Genomic DNA, 14,655 nt, shown 5'->3' with positions numbered 1-14,655 from the left:
TAGAGACCTTGTGTGTTTGAACTCCCGTTTTTTGTTAGTTCGCCACCCGTTCCAAAGGGTTGGTTGCCAACATGGTAATCCCACGACGTGAAGTGCCGTCAACACCATCAATGTCTCGTAGGTACAAACTAAACCAGTACGACCACGCGGGCAGTTCCCGCGGTCGCGCCGGCAGCATGGGCGCGCATCATGCTCTCAGACCTGCACCAAATAGCCCAGTTGGCATGTAGTGTGAGCGTCGCAGCTTTCTGGTGGCACCGAATACCAACCACGGCGCTTCTCCAGAGCGGCCGGGGCCCAAGTGTGAAGAGAAAAACTGTGATGGAAAGCGCAAGTGCAGATGTACTGTGCTCATGGAACAGAGAAGAGCTTAAGCGTAAGCTTCTCCACGCACTCGCGGCAGCCCGAAAAACCGCTTGCTCCGAGGGTCAGCTCCCAAAGCTTGAGCTTATGGTTTTAGAAAAATACAGGTTAAAGAAGGGCCATGTTAACAACCCAATGTCTTTCACAAAAGAAGTACAGAAAGAACTACAGCAGAAATTGATCCAGCAGATGTCATGATTTATTTTCCAACCCTCCCTATGTCATTTCAATTATAAATTTTACTGTTGCCAAGACATCTGAAAAGAGAAAAATATCCAAGTTCAAAAACACAGTCCATTTCAGTTCCATTTTAGTCTAAAACAAGGACAAAGCTGTTTACAAATATACTACACTAGCACTCAGAAAATTTCCAATGCTGTGAAGCAAGTTGGAATTATGAACATAACTCATAATGCTAACAGAAAAAGAAATATGAGCAATAATACTTGTATGCTGTGAACTACTGTTTTTTTAGCAAGGTCCATATTTTGCAATTTTTTTTTCCAAGGATGCAGTTTCCAGCTAATTAGTGAACCCTAAATCTCGCAGGTCGAAGTACGAGGAACTGCAGCTTGAACGAGAAAGTGCATCACGATACACAAATCAGTTTTGGCAGATACTGACGGATAATGTCGATAAGTTCTGTGGCCTGAGAAAAAAAAAGTTTATGCACGACAGTACCGAACGTCCGAGAAAAGAAAAAAGATCCAATAAAAAGAAACTAATGTTGCCGGTTGTTATGTTTACAACTGCAAACAAAACTCTTCAAATGCACAGTATTACTGTTCACAGCAAGTTTCCTTATTTTTGCACAACAGACATGCTTTAAAAAATTCACAATTTGAAAGAACACAATTGACAACAAGGCTGCACCAGGGAAATGGTACGACAATCAGTGACACTACTATACAGGGTAGGTCCTTATGATGTAATAAACTGCTAAGGTCAGGAACAACAGTACTGCAACAAACTCACCACAGGCATTGTAACAAGTCAAATCATTCACCTTCCATAGCGTACGAAAGCAGGACTCTGCTTACATGTTGCAGGCTCAGCAAAGCAGCACAACAGTGATCTCATGCCGCCATTATCTTCAGGAAGTACGAATCTGCATTCTCCACACCTCCCACTCCCACATTTTTGTTTAGTGTTTTGCCCACGTCTCGCACTTCTTTGTGCACACCTGAGGAATTATGCCCTTACAATGCTCTACAATGTTCAGCGGATGGGCAGTAACAAAGAGACTTTCACTATGAGAGGTTCGAAGCAGTCTACATGGTACTGGAGACAGGATTGCGCTTTCAACTGGAAATTTGCTTCTTGGTTATCTGAAATTACTAAATTAGTGAGAACTCACCATTCAGAGACTCCATCAATGCTGCGTCGTCTTTCCACTCCCTGACAAAGACATCAACCTTGTAATCGTCACCAAAATTTGTTTCTTCCAGGAGTAGTTCCCTTGCATGAATACTACGCAAGCAGCTCAGGAAATAGGAGGACAACGCATTACGCAAAAAACCACATCAAATATAATTAGGGGTTGGACATTTCAGTTTCACCCGAAAAGAACCGATAAAAGTATGCCGAATTCAATTTCTGAAATTTGGTTGTAACCGAAAAAAGTCAGCATCATTGACAAACATGCAACAACTAGCAGGCTACTGAGTCGAAGTACACTCAGTCAAAGGAGAAAATTAACAACATATAGAAGCCAGAAACATAATGAGACAGTTGTACTTTTGGTTTAAGTGGTGCCGTGTGTTTTGAAGCATTGCTCCACAATTTTACATGCCTGTGTAGATGGAAAGGCTCTACCTCCTCACCATTTCTTAGTGAAGCGCTGTTTATTGACTGTCACCAGTCGCTTTGGGGAGTGGTAAGGTATTTTCACTGCATTTAGACACATAAGCGCCATGAAAAAGTGGGATAGTCTCCATACCACAACGGTTCAGCGGCAGTCTAATCACTGCTGTCAGCACGCAGACCATTTGATGTCTCACCCCATCACTCAAACTAGTGCAACAACTCAACGATAACATGACAACCCAGTTTTAGAAGTGACGTTGCACTTCCATTTTTGTCTAACGACTCCATCTTTTAACTTCAGTTACTTTTATTAAACAGTGAAAACACTTCAAAGCAAACTAAATGCCGGTTCTTTTCCACTACTCACCCTGCCATGCAGCAAATGAACCCAAAACGTTTCTGCAAGACAGGAGTTCCGTCGAGACAGCGGAGGGTGCGGACGTGCGCCGCATGGGCTCTGCAGCACCATAAGAAACAGAAGCCCAACAGCAATGGAAACAAGGTGAGCCAGGACGCAGGCCCTCCCAAATCACTGTTCCAAAATTCGGGGAAACATAATAGGCAAGAAAACACACAGACCCACACAGAAAAGGAGAACAGAATCCTTAAGCAGAAGGTGGAAGATCTGGAAAAGAAAATAGAAGAATTAACAAGAGTAGTCAGGGAGATGTGGGCGGTTAGCCCTCCTAGGTCATCGTCGCCACCAAGACAAATGCCAGAAGAAATGCCCGAATACTTTAAGAATTTCATGACCGAAGTGATGCAGAAACTCGGCCTCATGGAACAATGCATAGAAATGCAGAATACGAAAATTAGGAACATGCGCAAACAAGAAAGAACACAAGGTGTCCAAATTTGACCAAAAAAGAAACCTAGAAAACTAATCATGGCTAGACAACACAAAGGTCAGCAAGACAAAAAACTAGAAATCTGGCAATGGAATTGCAGAGGATTTAGAAGAAAACAAGAGCGGCTACATCAGTACATAAATAAACAATTGACTCCGCCGGATGGAATAGCCTTGCAAGAAATTAAAAGGCACAAACCTAGCCTGCAGGGATACACGCTCCAGGAAGGGGAAGAGGAGAGTCAAACAGCGCTCCCAATAAACAAGAACCTAGTGTCCATAGCACACGACAAAATAGCAAACAGGGGATTGACCATGGGATCACCGAAATCATACCAAGAAAAAGAAGAAGGGGAGGCAGCATTTTCGTAGTCAACGTATACAGCCCCTCAAGACAGAAAAATAAAAAACTATGCAAGGCTCTTCCAGGAATCAAAAAAGCTAGCCAGAGGAAACGTCCTAGTAGTAGTGGGAGACTTTAATGCAAGGGACCCCAGTTGGGGGTATAGAAACACGTGCAAAAAAAGCAGCGACACCAAAGAGGCGGCCGAAGATGACTTCCAGCTTATAACCGACCCAGGAGTCCCAACCCGAGTTGGCAACAGCGTACAGGAAGACACCAGTCCGGACCTAACTTTTGTCGTGCAAACCAAGCTAACATGGGAAAACATGCAAGAAGGGCTAGGAAGCAATCACCTCACAATCAAAACACAAATTGGTACAGATCACCTCAGGAGAAGAATAGGCACTGCAAAGATAACAGACTGGAACACCTTCAGAGAAGCATACAAGGAGCTCTCGAAGGAAGAAATACAATCCATAAAAGAATGGAGTGGCAAACTGCAAGCAAAACAAAAGGACTACATCAAAGAAATTGACTGCACACAGCAGACACACGAAGTGGACTCCAGACTGCTGAAGCTATGGGAGGCAAGACAGTCTCTCACTATGAGGTAGAAAAGACAAAAATTAAATAGGAAACTAAAGAAGATTGCCGAGATCACCCAGAAGATGGAGGAATATGCGGAGCAGCTAACCAGAACCAATTGGCAGCAATTTAGCAATTCTCTATGTGGGACACTAAGAACAGCAAAAACGTGGAACCGTCTACTGGACATATTGGACCCGGCCAAGACCAAATCCAAAAACAACAAGGTGATACAGAGGCTGGTACATCAGTTTCACGGCACCAAAGAAGTACTAATAGAAAAAGTAAGACAGAAGTGCTATGGAAACGACAATCCGACAGCATACGCGGGAAGATATAAGGGAGCAGCAAACCCTACCCTACACATACTCATAACTAGGGAGGAAGTATATGCAGCAATAAGGAACACAACAAGAAACACGGCGGCGGGCGCAGAAAAAATCAAGAACATACTAATCAGGAACCTAAGCGACGAGTTAGTTGCAGACCTAACCAACTACATCAACAAACTATGGACCGAGGAAACAGTGCCCGAAGAGTGGAAGCACTCAGAGGTGGTAATGATTCCGAAGCCAGGAAAAAAGCTGCAAGTAGAAAACTTTCGACCAATCTCCCTAACCTCGTGCCTAGGAAAGTTATATGAACGGGCAATAATGATGAGGCTCCAAAATTATATGGAAGACCGCGATCTCTATCCGCAGAGCACGTATGGCTTCCGATCGAAATTATCAACGCAAGATGTGCTTCTACAACTCAAAGAAGCAGTACTGAGCAATATACCGAGGAAAGGAGAACACGTCGTCATTGCATTGGATATAAAGGGAGCCTCTGACAATGTCAGCCATGAAGCCATACTCACAGGACTGGATAATCTAAACTGTGAGGAAAAGATCCATGGATACGTGAAGGCCTTTCTATCAAATAGGACTGCAACGATTGGAATAGGAGAAGTTAGATCCGAGGTGATACGCACTCCAAACAAGAGAACCCCCAAGAATCAGTAATTTCCCCACTACTCTTCAATATAGCAATGATCGGGCTGGCCAAGCAACTAGAAACGATAGAAGGAATCAGACACGCAATGTACACCGACGACATCACGGTCTGGTTAAACCGAGGCTCGCTCGGAGAAAAAGATGAGAAGCTACACGAAACATCCACATGCATAGAGGAATACGTAAAAGCAAGAGGCCTCGCTTGTTCGACAGAGAAATCAGAACTGCTAAGAGTCTGGAGAGGCAAGATGAACCAGACGGTGCCGCAAGAAGAAGAGTATAAGCTAAGGGTTTATCTGGAGGAGCAGCTGATACCAGAGAAGACAACCGTAAGAATACTAGGAATGTGGCTCCAGTGCAACCAAAGATGCAACCACACTCTGGCGCTACTCAAGAACACAACGACGCAAGTAGCACGCATGATAAACAGGGTATCCAACAGAAGACAGGGGATGAGGGAAGAAGACACGCTCCAGCTGGTCACAAGCCTCGTAATCAGCAGAGTAACATACAGCCTCCCCTACCATAGCCACACCAAGCAGGAAGAGCAAAGAATTGATGCTAGAATAAGGCAGGCATACAAAACAGCATTACATTTGCCACAATGCACATCAACTGAAAAACTATTAGTGCTAGGGATACATAATACCTTCGCCGAGCTAAAGGAGGCGATAATGAGCAACCAAATCCAAAGACTAAAACAAACCAAAGCAGGAAAGGTACCCTTAAGGAGATACTGCAGCAAAGGACTAGTAAAGGAACTCGAGGCCACAAAAGAGATGCCTGAAGAGTATTGAAGCACAATACATGTCGCGCCGATACCAAAAAATATGGATCCAAATCTACATAAGGCAGGAAGAGAGGCTAGGGTCGAACACGTGCAAAAAAGGCTAGAGGAGAAAAACAACGTTGCATACACCGACGCTGCGAGATACGACCACAACAACGGTGCAGTAGCCACAATTGTAAACAAAAACCTATAAGAAGTGACAAGCGCGTCACTAATGGACTGCACAGTAGTGGAAGCGAAAGAGACGGCGATAGTTCTAGCAATCTTGGAAGGCAACCGTACCGGCAGATCCCCGACAATCGTAACGGACTCGCAAATGGTAAGTCGAAATTACATGAATGGCAGATAAGGGAGCAGAGCGCTACGCATTATAGACACCCACCCAGCCGACAAAAACATTAAACACAAGATTATCTGGATACCAGGGCATACAGCAGTAAAGGGAAACCAAGTGGCTGATAGAGTGGCTCAAGGGCATACAAGCCGAGCACCCTATGCATACAGCCACGAGGAACCCGAACCAGTAACACTAAAATATTCAGACATACTGAATTACTACAAAGGTGTAAGAAGAAGATATCCACCACCCAACGCAAGACTAAGCAGGGAAGACGCAGCTGCATGAAGATTAATCCAAACAGGCACCTTCCCCAACCTTAATATCTTAAGCAAAATGTTTCCTACACAGCACGAGGCAAGATGTCCATGGTGTGGTGACAAACCAACACTCTATCATACGTCATGGGTCTGTCAAAAGATAGGGCCGCCTATCATTATGATAGTCAATAACCCGAATATGGAACAGTGGGAGGGTATGCTGACCAGCACACACCTGGAGACTCAAAAGGGTCTGATAAACAGAGTGCAAGGCGCAGCCATACTCAGTGGAGCCTTAGACTAGGGCCCCAACCCTGTAAAAAGATGGAGTGTCAACCGAAGAAGGAAGACACCATCTGAAGCCATCAAAAACAAATTTGAGAGCTCAATAAATGTTCTTTCCTCCTCTGCAAGACAAACCAACACCCTATCATACGTCATGGGCCTAACTAATACTATGCTCTTTGACAACTCCGGCTCATCAGTAGCCATATCCAATGTAGCGAATGCCTTGAACACGTTCTGAAAACGAATCCACTAATTACACTTCATATTTTCTGCCCTTCCTGCACCCACTGATAAGGAATTACCTTTAATGAAAACGGCATTGTTAAAGTAATCGACTGGTTAAAGTATTCATTCTTCTCTGGTACTGATGGAATAAACTCCAATGTTTCAAAAAACACTAACCATGTTTGGAGCCTTATCCTATCCGTAAATTTCCAGCAGTCGCTTGATACTGGTCCCGTTCCAATTGTCTGGTGTATTGAAAAGGTCATTCCAGCCTCCAAAAAGGCGACCGATCACCCCCAGGTAATTACAGACTCATTTCATTAACTAGTGTATGCTCTAAAATCGTGGAACATGTCACTTACTCTTAGGTCGCTACGTTGCTATCGTGTATCAACTTCTGTCATCCAAGCCAGCATGGCTTTCAGAAAGGACATTTATAAACTCAACTAGTTCAGTTCCTTCATGAAATTCATTTCAATCCTGATCACATCTCAATCAGTGCTATATTTTTATATTTCGAGAAAGCATTTGTCGAAGTACCTCATTCCCGCCTTTTATTAAAGCTTTCTCGATTAAACCTTTATCCATGAGTTCTCAACTGGATTCAAGGCTTTATGACACCCCTTTCACACAGCCAACTCGGAACTCCTTTGAGCTTCCTTAACCTAAAGCGCAAGGGCATTTCACGTCAAGGTTGTTGTCACCGTGTCACATGGCCTGTAATAGTCATTTGTCCTTTTTTTCACACATTCTTTCAGGTGTACAGCTCAAGGCACTGTCATTGGCCCATTACTCTTTCTAGTTTATATTAATGATCTGCCTTCTCCAGTAACCTCTACCATCCACATTTTGCAGAACTCTGTGTACTGTACCGCCCCATAAATAACGTGTTCGATGCTTCAGCCCTACAAATTGAGCTGGTTTGCATACAACAATGGTGGACTATATGGCTTATGTCTCTGAATACCACTAAGACGGTACTGACATTTTATCGTCGCCAAAACTATGCACCCCCTACTTACAAAATTAACTTTAGTACTGTTGTTCACACCAACCCGTCTAAGTAACTTGGTATGTATTCACCTCACTGATGATTATCAAAGCTTTGCCACATAAACCATATAATCCTCCCAATTGAACTGTTAATACCTCTACCATAACCTGCCCACGGCACATTCTTCAGTACAACTACCAGCTTACAAAGCTCTTCTGTGACCTAAACTTAAATATGCCAGTGCTATTCTTGGTGCATTTTTGATACAGACCAATCTAACCTTACTAGAGCTCTCAAATACTGTTCAGAATCGTACCACTCGGGTTAATTATTCGTACTACTCCACCCCGAAATCCCGGTTACAACTTCCTCTCACTTCTTGCCACCGAGTTTCACTCCTCGGCCTCTACTGCAAGTTTTTTCACATCTCACTCGATGACAGTCAGCTCATCCAAACAGTGCACCAACCACCTACAGGCCAAATTAACACTGTGATCCCACCTTGTGCCTGCACAACTGCATTCCAAGAGTCATTCTTCGTGCGCACTGCTCAGGGCTGGAATGGCCTTCCCAGCCATCTGGCATTAATCAATGATCCTGCTCACTTCAAGATTGCCATTGAAGTTGTTTTATCATTTCCACGTTTACCACAAGCAAGCCACAAATAATTGCCGTACCCATGCTCACCCCTCATGTAATGTCCCATATCGGGGTCTTGGAAGCATCAATAAATAATAAAAATAGAAGGAAAGCTATAAGTATGACTATATGTGCATTAGCTGCTGGAAAATCGACAGCGAGGTCTGACGAAAAGAGAAAAATACACTCTAAGTGAATTTTGACCACACAAAAGTACCACACTATTTCACTGAAAAAAGTCAGTAATTTATACATAAAAAATATTCACAAAAAAAAACAAAAATGCATTCTGAAATAAACACCAAAAATGTGCGCTCAGTTTTCAGAAATAAAACCCAAGGAATGCTTACAATAATGCTTACAATATCTGGAATTTTCATAGAGATACCACAACAAAACAAAATGTGGCTCATATTAACGAGCAGGCATACCCACTTTTACAACATAAGAACTTCTCTTCATACGAATGCTGTTCTGGAAAGTAAGTTCACTGCTTCTGCTCTCAGCACTAGTTCACTTACTTTGTTGTTTTTTATCTCTGCAGACTTCTGAATGGAACAGGCTCATTTCAGCCACTTAAATACTTTTATAGTGCCTAAACATCTATGCCCCAAACAATTATCACTGGCAGGCAAAATGCAGGATAAATGAATAATAATCAATCACTTTTCTCTGCACAAGGATCACTTTGTAGAGGGAAATTACACAAAGGCTACTAAAGAACGTTTTTTTCAAACAAAAAAAATGTAGCGATGCAAAGCTTGCTCATCCCCCAAACAACCAACCGCTTCTGCTCAACTGACGCTGTATCAGAATTAACAGTCATCCTAGGCCTAAAGTAGTAACTCTGTGTGCAACAGCAATTCAGCTCACAGCTACAGTTGAATCCCGCTACAACGAAATCGACGGGATGCGCGAGAAATTTCGTTGTCGAGAAATGAACCAAAAATGCAAGGTAATAACTCCAGCAAAACATAGTTTTATTGCCAGAAATCTGTGAGTTTGGCCTGCTTGCGTTTCACTGCCAGCAGTGGTGTTTCACTGCCAGGCTGGCGACTAGAGTTGGATTCGTCTTTGGCCCTCGTACGGCCGGCGGCCTCCGCACGGCGCCAAGTCCCCTCGTTGCTTCCCTATGACGAATAAACGACTTCCGACCAAATTTTTTAATAAAGAATACATGAATATGTATTAAACATACACTCGGTACATTATTTAGCTGCTCCAAGCCACTGGTTTAGCAGGGAATAATCTCGTACAACACCCAACTTTTGAAGAAAGGCGGGCCACTGACCGGTGAAGGCTCCCGAAAAATTCGTAGAAGCGAATGAGTGCTCACAAAGTAATTCGTTTTCGAGGGATTTTAATACATTAACTCCTATGGGGATTTCGCGGGGAATGAAAAATACTTCGTTGTGGCAAAAATTTCGTTGAAGCGGCATTCGTTGTGCCGGGATTCAACTGTATGTCCCTATGCACATATACTTCATCTCACAAGTTGTCTGCAGCCCTGTGAATGGTAGAGCTCTTGTCAAATCGGGGCCAAGGAAGACAACAAATAGTCTTTCGAATATCTGAGCAGTGCTGTGACTATTTTTGAAACAATTATTGCAGTAATTAAAAAGGAAGTTCAGTATGATGGTGCTTTGAAAGTACAGCGAGCGTTTCATTCATTGGTTAAATTAGCAGAAGTCCTCACGAACACAGCACTAAGGAGGCTTGCTGCAAAGTGGTGTACCGCCACCATTCATAAACATGGTGTTTGCCAAGCCGGCACAGTCTCGTGCATACAGAAGCTGGACACTGGTGCTCTTTCCTGCTAAGGGATGGAGCCGCCAATCATGGGGTGAGAGGCACGGAGCAACATATTTTGCAGCGCACGGCATTCCAACAGGTTCAGATCGCCACAGCGTTCACAGCGCTGCAAATAATGGAGTATAGATGCACACCATTTTTTATGTTCCTTTCATAGTGTTCTGCAGGGAAATACAAAAGTGCATCACACTGCATGAAGCCTTCAAGACATGATTAGTATAGATGTTTCATGCATATTCACACATGCGCACAGGCATAAAAGAAAGGTTGGATGAGACGGGCTCTGATGTTAGCAAGATGACAAAAGAGGCTAGTTGGTACTGCATTGCTCTGCAGCTTCAATACGGTTGTTGCTGTTTAAATGTTAGGTTCGAAAAGGCCAGCGCGGAAACAGACAGGGACATGAGAAGAAAAAACACTGACGACAGGACGAGCGCTGACTAATAGTCAGCGCTCGTCCTGTCGTCAGTGTTTTTTCTTCTCGTGTCCCTGTCTGTTTCTGCGCTGGTCTTTTCGAATCATGTCACACCAACTCGCCCAAACGGCAATTTTGATTAAATGTTAGGTTACAGGAGAATTCAAGAAACCTGAAATACATCAGCACACCAGGTACGCTTGCAGGACTGAAAAATTGCAATCCTCACAAGAAAAGACAACCAATTTTCTGGCAAGTGTTCTGGCAAAGTGCAAAGAAAGAGTAGGCAGAGAGATCATGGCGGTGTTCTTTACCGCAAACATGCGCGAAGATTGCATCAGCACGCCTTGAGAAGCCCCAATGCCTCGAGAGATGATATTCATAGGTAAATAGCTCAAACAGTTGATAATGGAAAACAGTTATACACATGCTCAATGATGGAACCCGCTTCCATTATTATGTCCTTTCTTGTCGAATAAAACTTCAGTTGATAGTTGCACCATGTACAGTACTTGTCTCGTTCAGTCCTTGCAAACACTCACAGCATTCAAGCTACAGAGCAATGGTCTCTGATGGCACCCTGGTTACTGTTTTATTTTGAACCAGCTTCTGTATTCTGGTTATGACCAGGTTTTTGAAAGGGGCATCATTGGCAAACAGCAAAGAAAAATTTGTTGGACCACAGACAGAACGACATGCCACCAAAGAGGAATTGCATTAGATTCCTCACAGAGACAACTCTATTATTGCTAGAGACATAAAAACAGGTCCAGGCTAGAAAATAGTAGCCGGAACCCAAACTAAAGCACTGCACTGCAAAAGAAAGTAGCCCAAGGATACTGGCTGCTAAACTGCTGCTCGATACATGTTATCCATTCCAGCATGTCGGCCAGCGAAGGATAGATTTCACCCCTGTAACAAATGTCTTCAATGCTTAGATCCTGAGACAGCTTCTCGTAGACTTTAATAGCTTGCTGACATGCACCGCTGAAGATATTCTGAGACTTCTTCAAACTTTTCCTGAAAAAAAACAGGCAAATTTAAAGACTGCACACTAAAAACTCGTTGTACATGCTTACTTAAGAGAAAAAACGCCAAGACTCCTTGAGAACCTCGCACACTGGTATGGTGTGGTACGCAGGGTTTCTACGGACCATAGTTTAACGTCCTGAAGCGATGCATACGCTATGAGGGACGCCGTAGTGGTGGCCTCCGGATTAATTTTGATCCCTTGGAGTTCTTTGGTGAGCACTCACATCGCACAGCACAGCGGAGTTTTTGCATTTCGCCTCCATCGAACTGCGGCCGCCGCGGCTGGGATTCAATCTCGAATCCTTGGGCTCGGCAGCTGAACACCCTGCTCCTCACTACTACAAACTTTTCCTGGATCCTTAACCGTAGTGAAAGTGCACATCTACTTGTTGTAGTTGTTGCTTCAAATACGATGGCACATACCCACGGTGGGGGATTGGCCAGGGTTCGGTGCAGATCCAAACAGGAAAAAAACTCATCCAGGTTTATCTCAAGCGGCTCATAAATACAGAGGAATCTGAGAGAAAAAGAAAATCACGAATTTTGAGAGATCTTGAGGAAATCAGAATGAAAATCGAGGAAACAATGCGGTGTGGGTTGAATAACTATATTTTAAAGAATTAATGAGAAAGAAAATAATTTTGAGAGGAAAGTAAATGCATCGAGAAGTAAACACAAAAATCTCCCGGTTTCAATAATATACTAGTGAAGAAGCTGACACGCCTGCCTAATGGCATGCCCTTTGATGGTTGCACCGAAGGAGAGGAGGACTGGAAGAGTAAACGGCAGCCCTAAAAACGGAATTCTCTGCCGTGCAAACCGCCGGCAGTAGAGGATGAAATGATCTATTGTTTCAACGTCCCTGCATGGCGCACATAGATTCAACGCCGTGAACCCAGAATGGCATAAATATAGATTAAGGCGAGGTATCCTGCAGTGCAACAGCATCATGGAAACCTCACATTGTCTTGATGCACAAGAACGTGTGTTCCATGGGAACTTTAAATGTTCGAAATCCGCTGTACCAAGGATGGGCTCATGGCTCAGGTAATGGTGTATTTGGTAACGCTCATAACGGGACGTGGTCAACAGGGTGAGGTTCGGAACGACATGGCCAACAGGGCCATTGATTAGCGAAATCAGCCATCGAATTTGAAGTAATGCTACAGTGCCCTGGGATCCACAGAAAACGCACTTCTTGGACATGACGTGGCACAAAGCACATTAGGGATCAGTGCAAGAGACTAGTTGCCGAACTTTCTTGTGCTGCCAAGACTGAGAGGCAGCCCGAGAGAATAGCTTGAGAAATATTGCGGGGAAATTTTTGAAGGGCCAAACCAATAGCGAGAAATTCAGCAGCGAAAATCGGTGTATAATCAAGGACCCGGACAGAATAACTCCAATCAAGTGTGTGGGAATAAACACCTACTGCTGCCTTTTTGCTTTGTTGAGAGGCATCTGAAAATTGCAACATGGCTTGAATACGGGAACAGATATTCCTCCAGGAGACCGTTTAGCAGATTGGCAGATTAGTGCATTGCATATAGCGGCCGCGTATGGTCGAAGCAAACAGCTAGTGCAGCCTGCAAACTGCTGACGCATTGCACAGACCTAAGCGAGACTGCAATTCTAGACAAAAGGTGCTCAGTAAACAAAAATTGCAGTTTGTAAAGCCGCCAATGTTTATCTACAAACAAAGCTGGGTTAGTCCAAAAAATTGGAGGAGCCACTCCAGGCATTGGCTCAAGTCCCCGTAAGAAGGTGCGCACTGTGAGAAGCTGGAAGCGAGAGTTCAAGTTCTGTTGTTACTCTCACACAATGGCACATGCCCACATAAGGGGATTGGCCAAGAATTGGGGGCAGAGTTTTTCAGTTCAAGTTCTACTTACATAACGGACTCCAACTTCGTCTTTTCCTGGAACAGCTCGTTCTCAACGCAGCGCACTACACGTTGCCGGATGTCCGGGTGCTTTGTCACGAGCTCGCTGCCGGAGAGTTTCGCTGTCCGGCAGTTGACCTGTATTTCCCTCAGCGTGACGATTGCCGCCAACTGAGGCCGGGCACTGTCCATACATTTTTCCCACACCTGTTTTTGTTCTTTCAGTGAGCAAAATGCAAGCTTGAAGGCCTTACGTATCTCATACAAATGTTCGTTCAAACCAGTTATGCCATCCATGGTAAGCGAACTAAAAACTTCAAAAGTCGGGTATATTTGCTCGCGTCACACACCCACCCAAACACACACGCAGGCCATGTCGTCAAGACGTCATAGCTTGAAATGGCCTTCAAGAACTATAACCATAACCGCGACGAGTCAGCAGCGAACGGCAGCAGCATAGAGTTCATAGCGCAGGGGGAAAGTTGGCGGCTTTCCGTTTCACCCACCATGGACGCCAGAGGCATGCTAGGAAGACAGCAAACTGGATTAACATCTAGTGGCTTGTTGACTGTGCTACGGATTGGATTTTCTTGTTGTTGAGTTTCGTTTTCATGATTGTAGTTTTCACTGATCACTTTGTGGTTGTGTAGCGCAGCCAGGCGCAGCTACGCAGGCAGTTCATTTGAGATCCGAGGCATCCGAAGGCGCTTAACTCGAAGTGAGCTTGCCTGCTAGGCCGAAATTCCATTTGTCCCCTCACTGGGAGCAATTTATGCAGCAAGCTGGGTTTTGCACAGCGGAAGCCTATGCTACCTGTGCATTGAAATGTGAAAGGGAACTTTTTTTGCGCGAAGTGACAACGCAGCAGTCCGCTGCTGTGACCACTCTGCACATTTCTCGTAGCTAGGAGAGTCAGAGACAATTTAAAAGCGCAAAGTACTTCGACAAGCGCAACTTATGTTAACCGTACTCGCCGAGGATTGCGTTTGGTTCACTTCGAAGACTGGTGGTGGCCGCGCATTGCATGCAGAAGTGACTTCCACTT

General features: G+C 44.3%; 1 protein-coding gene across 1 annotated transcript; it reads right to left on the bottom strand.

Annotated features, from left to right (window-relative positions):
- Positions 1-540: 540 nt before the first annotated feature.
- On the bottom strand, positions 541-14,163 carry LOC144113810 (AFG2-interacting ribosome maturation factor-like). Its single transcript, XM_077647145.1, has 4 exons — positions 13,621-14,163; positions 11,540-11,719; positions 1,721-1,833; positions 541-620 (listed from the first exon to the last, which is right to left on the bottom strand). Exons 1-4 carry the CDS (start codon positions 13,905-13,907, stop codon positions 580-582), a joined length of 621 nt encoding a protein of 206 aa, XP_077503271.1. The 5' UTR covers positions 13,908-14,163; the 3' UTR covers positions 541-579.
- Between the last annotated feature and the right edge of the window lie 492 nt (positions 14,164-14,655).

The sequence above is a fragment of the Amblyomma americanum genome, chromosome 1, assembly GCF_052857255.1.
Source record: "Amblyomma americanum isolate KBUSLIRL-KWMA chromosome 1, ASM5285725v1, whole genome shotgun sequence".
In the NCBI taxonomy this organism is placed as follows: Eukaryota; Metazoa; Arthropoda; class Arachnida; order Ixodida; family Ixodidae; genus Amblyomma; species Amblyomma americanum.
The sequence above is the reverse complement of the archived record's forward strand: the minus strand, read 5'-3'. Positions and strand labels throughout refer to the sequence as shown.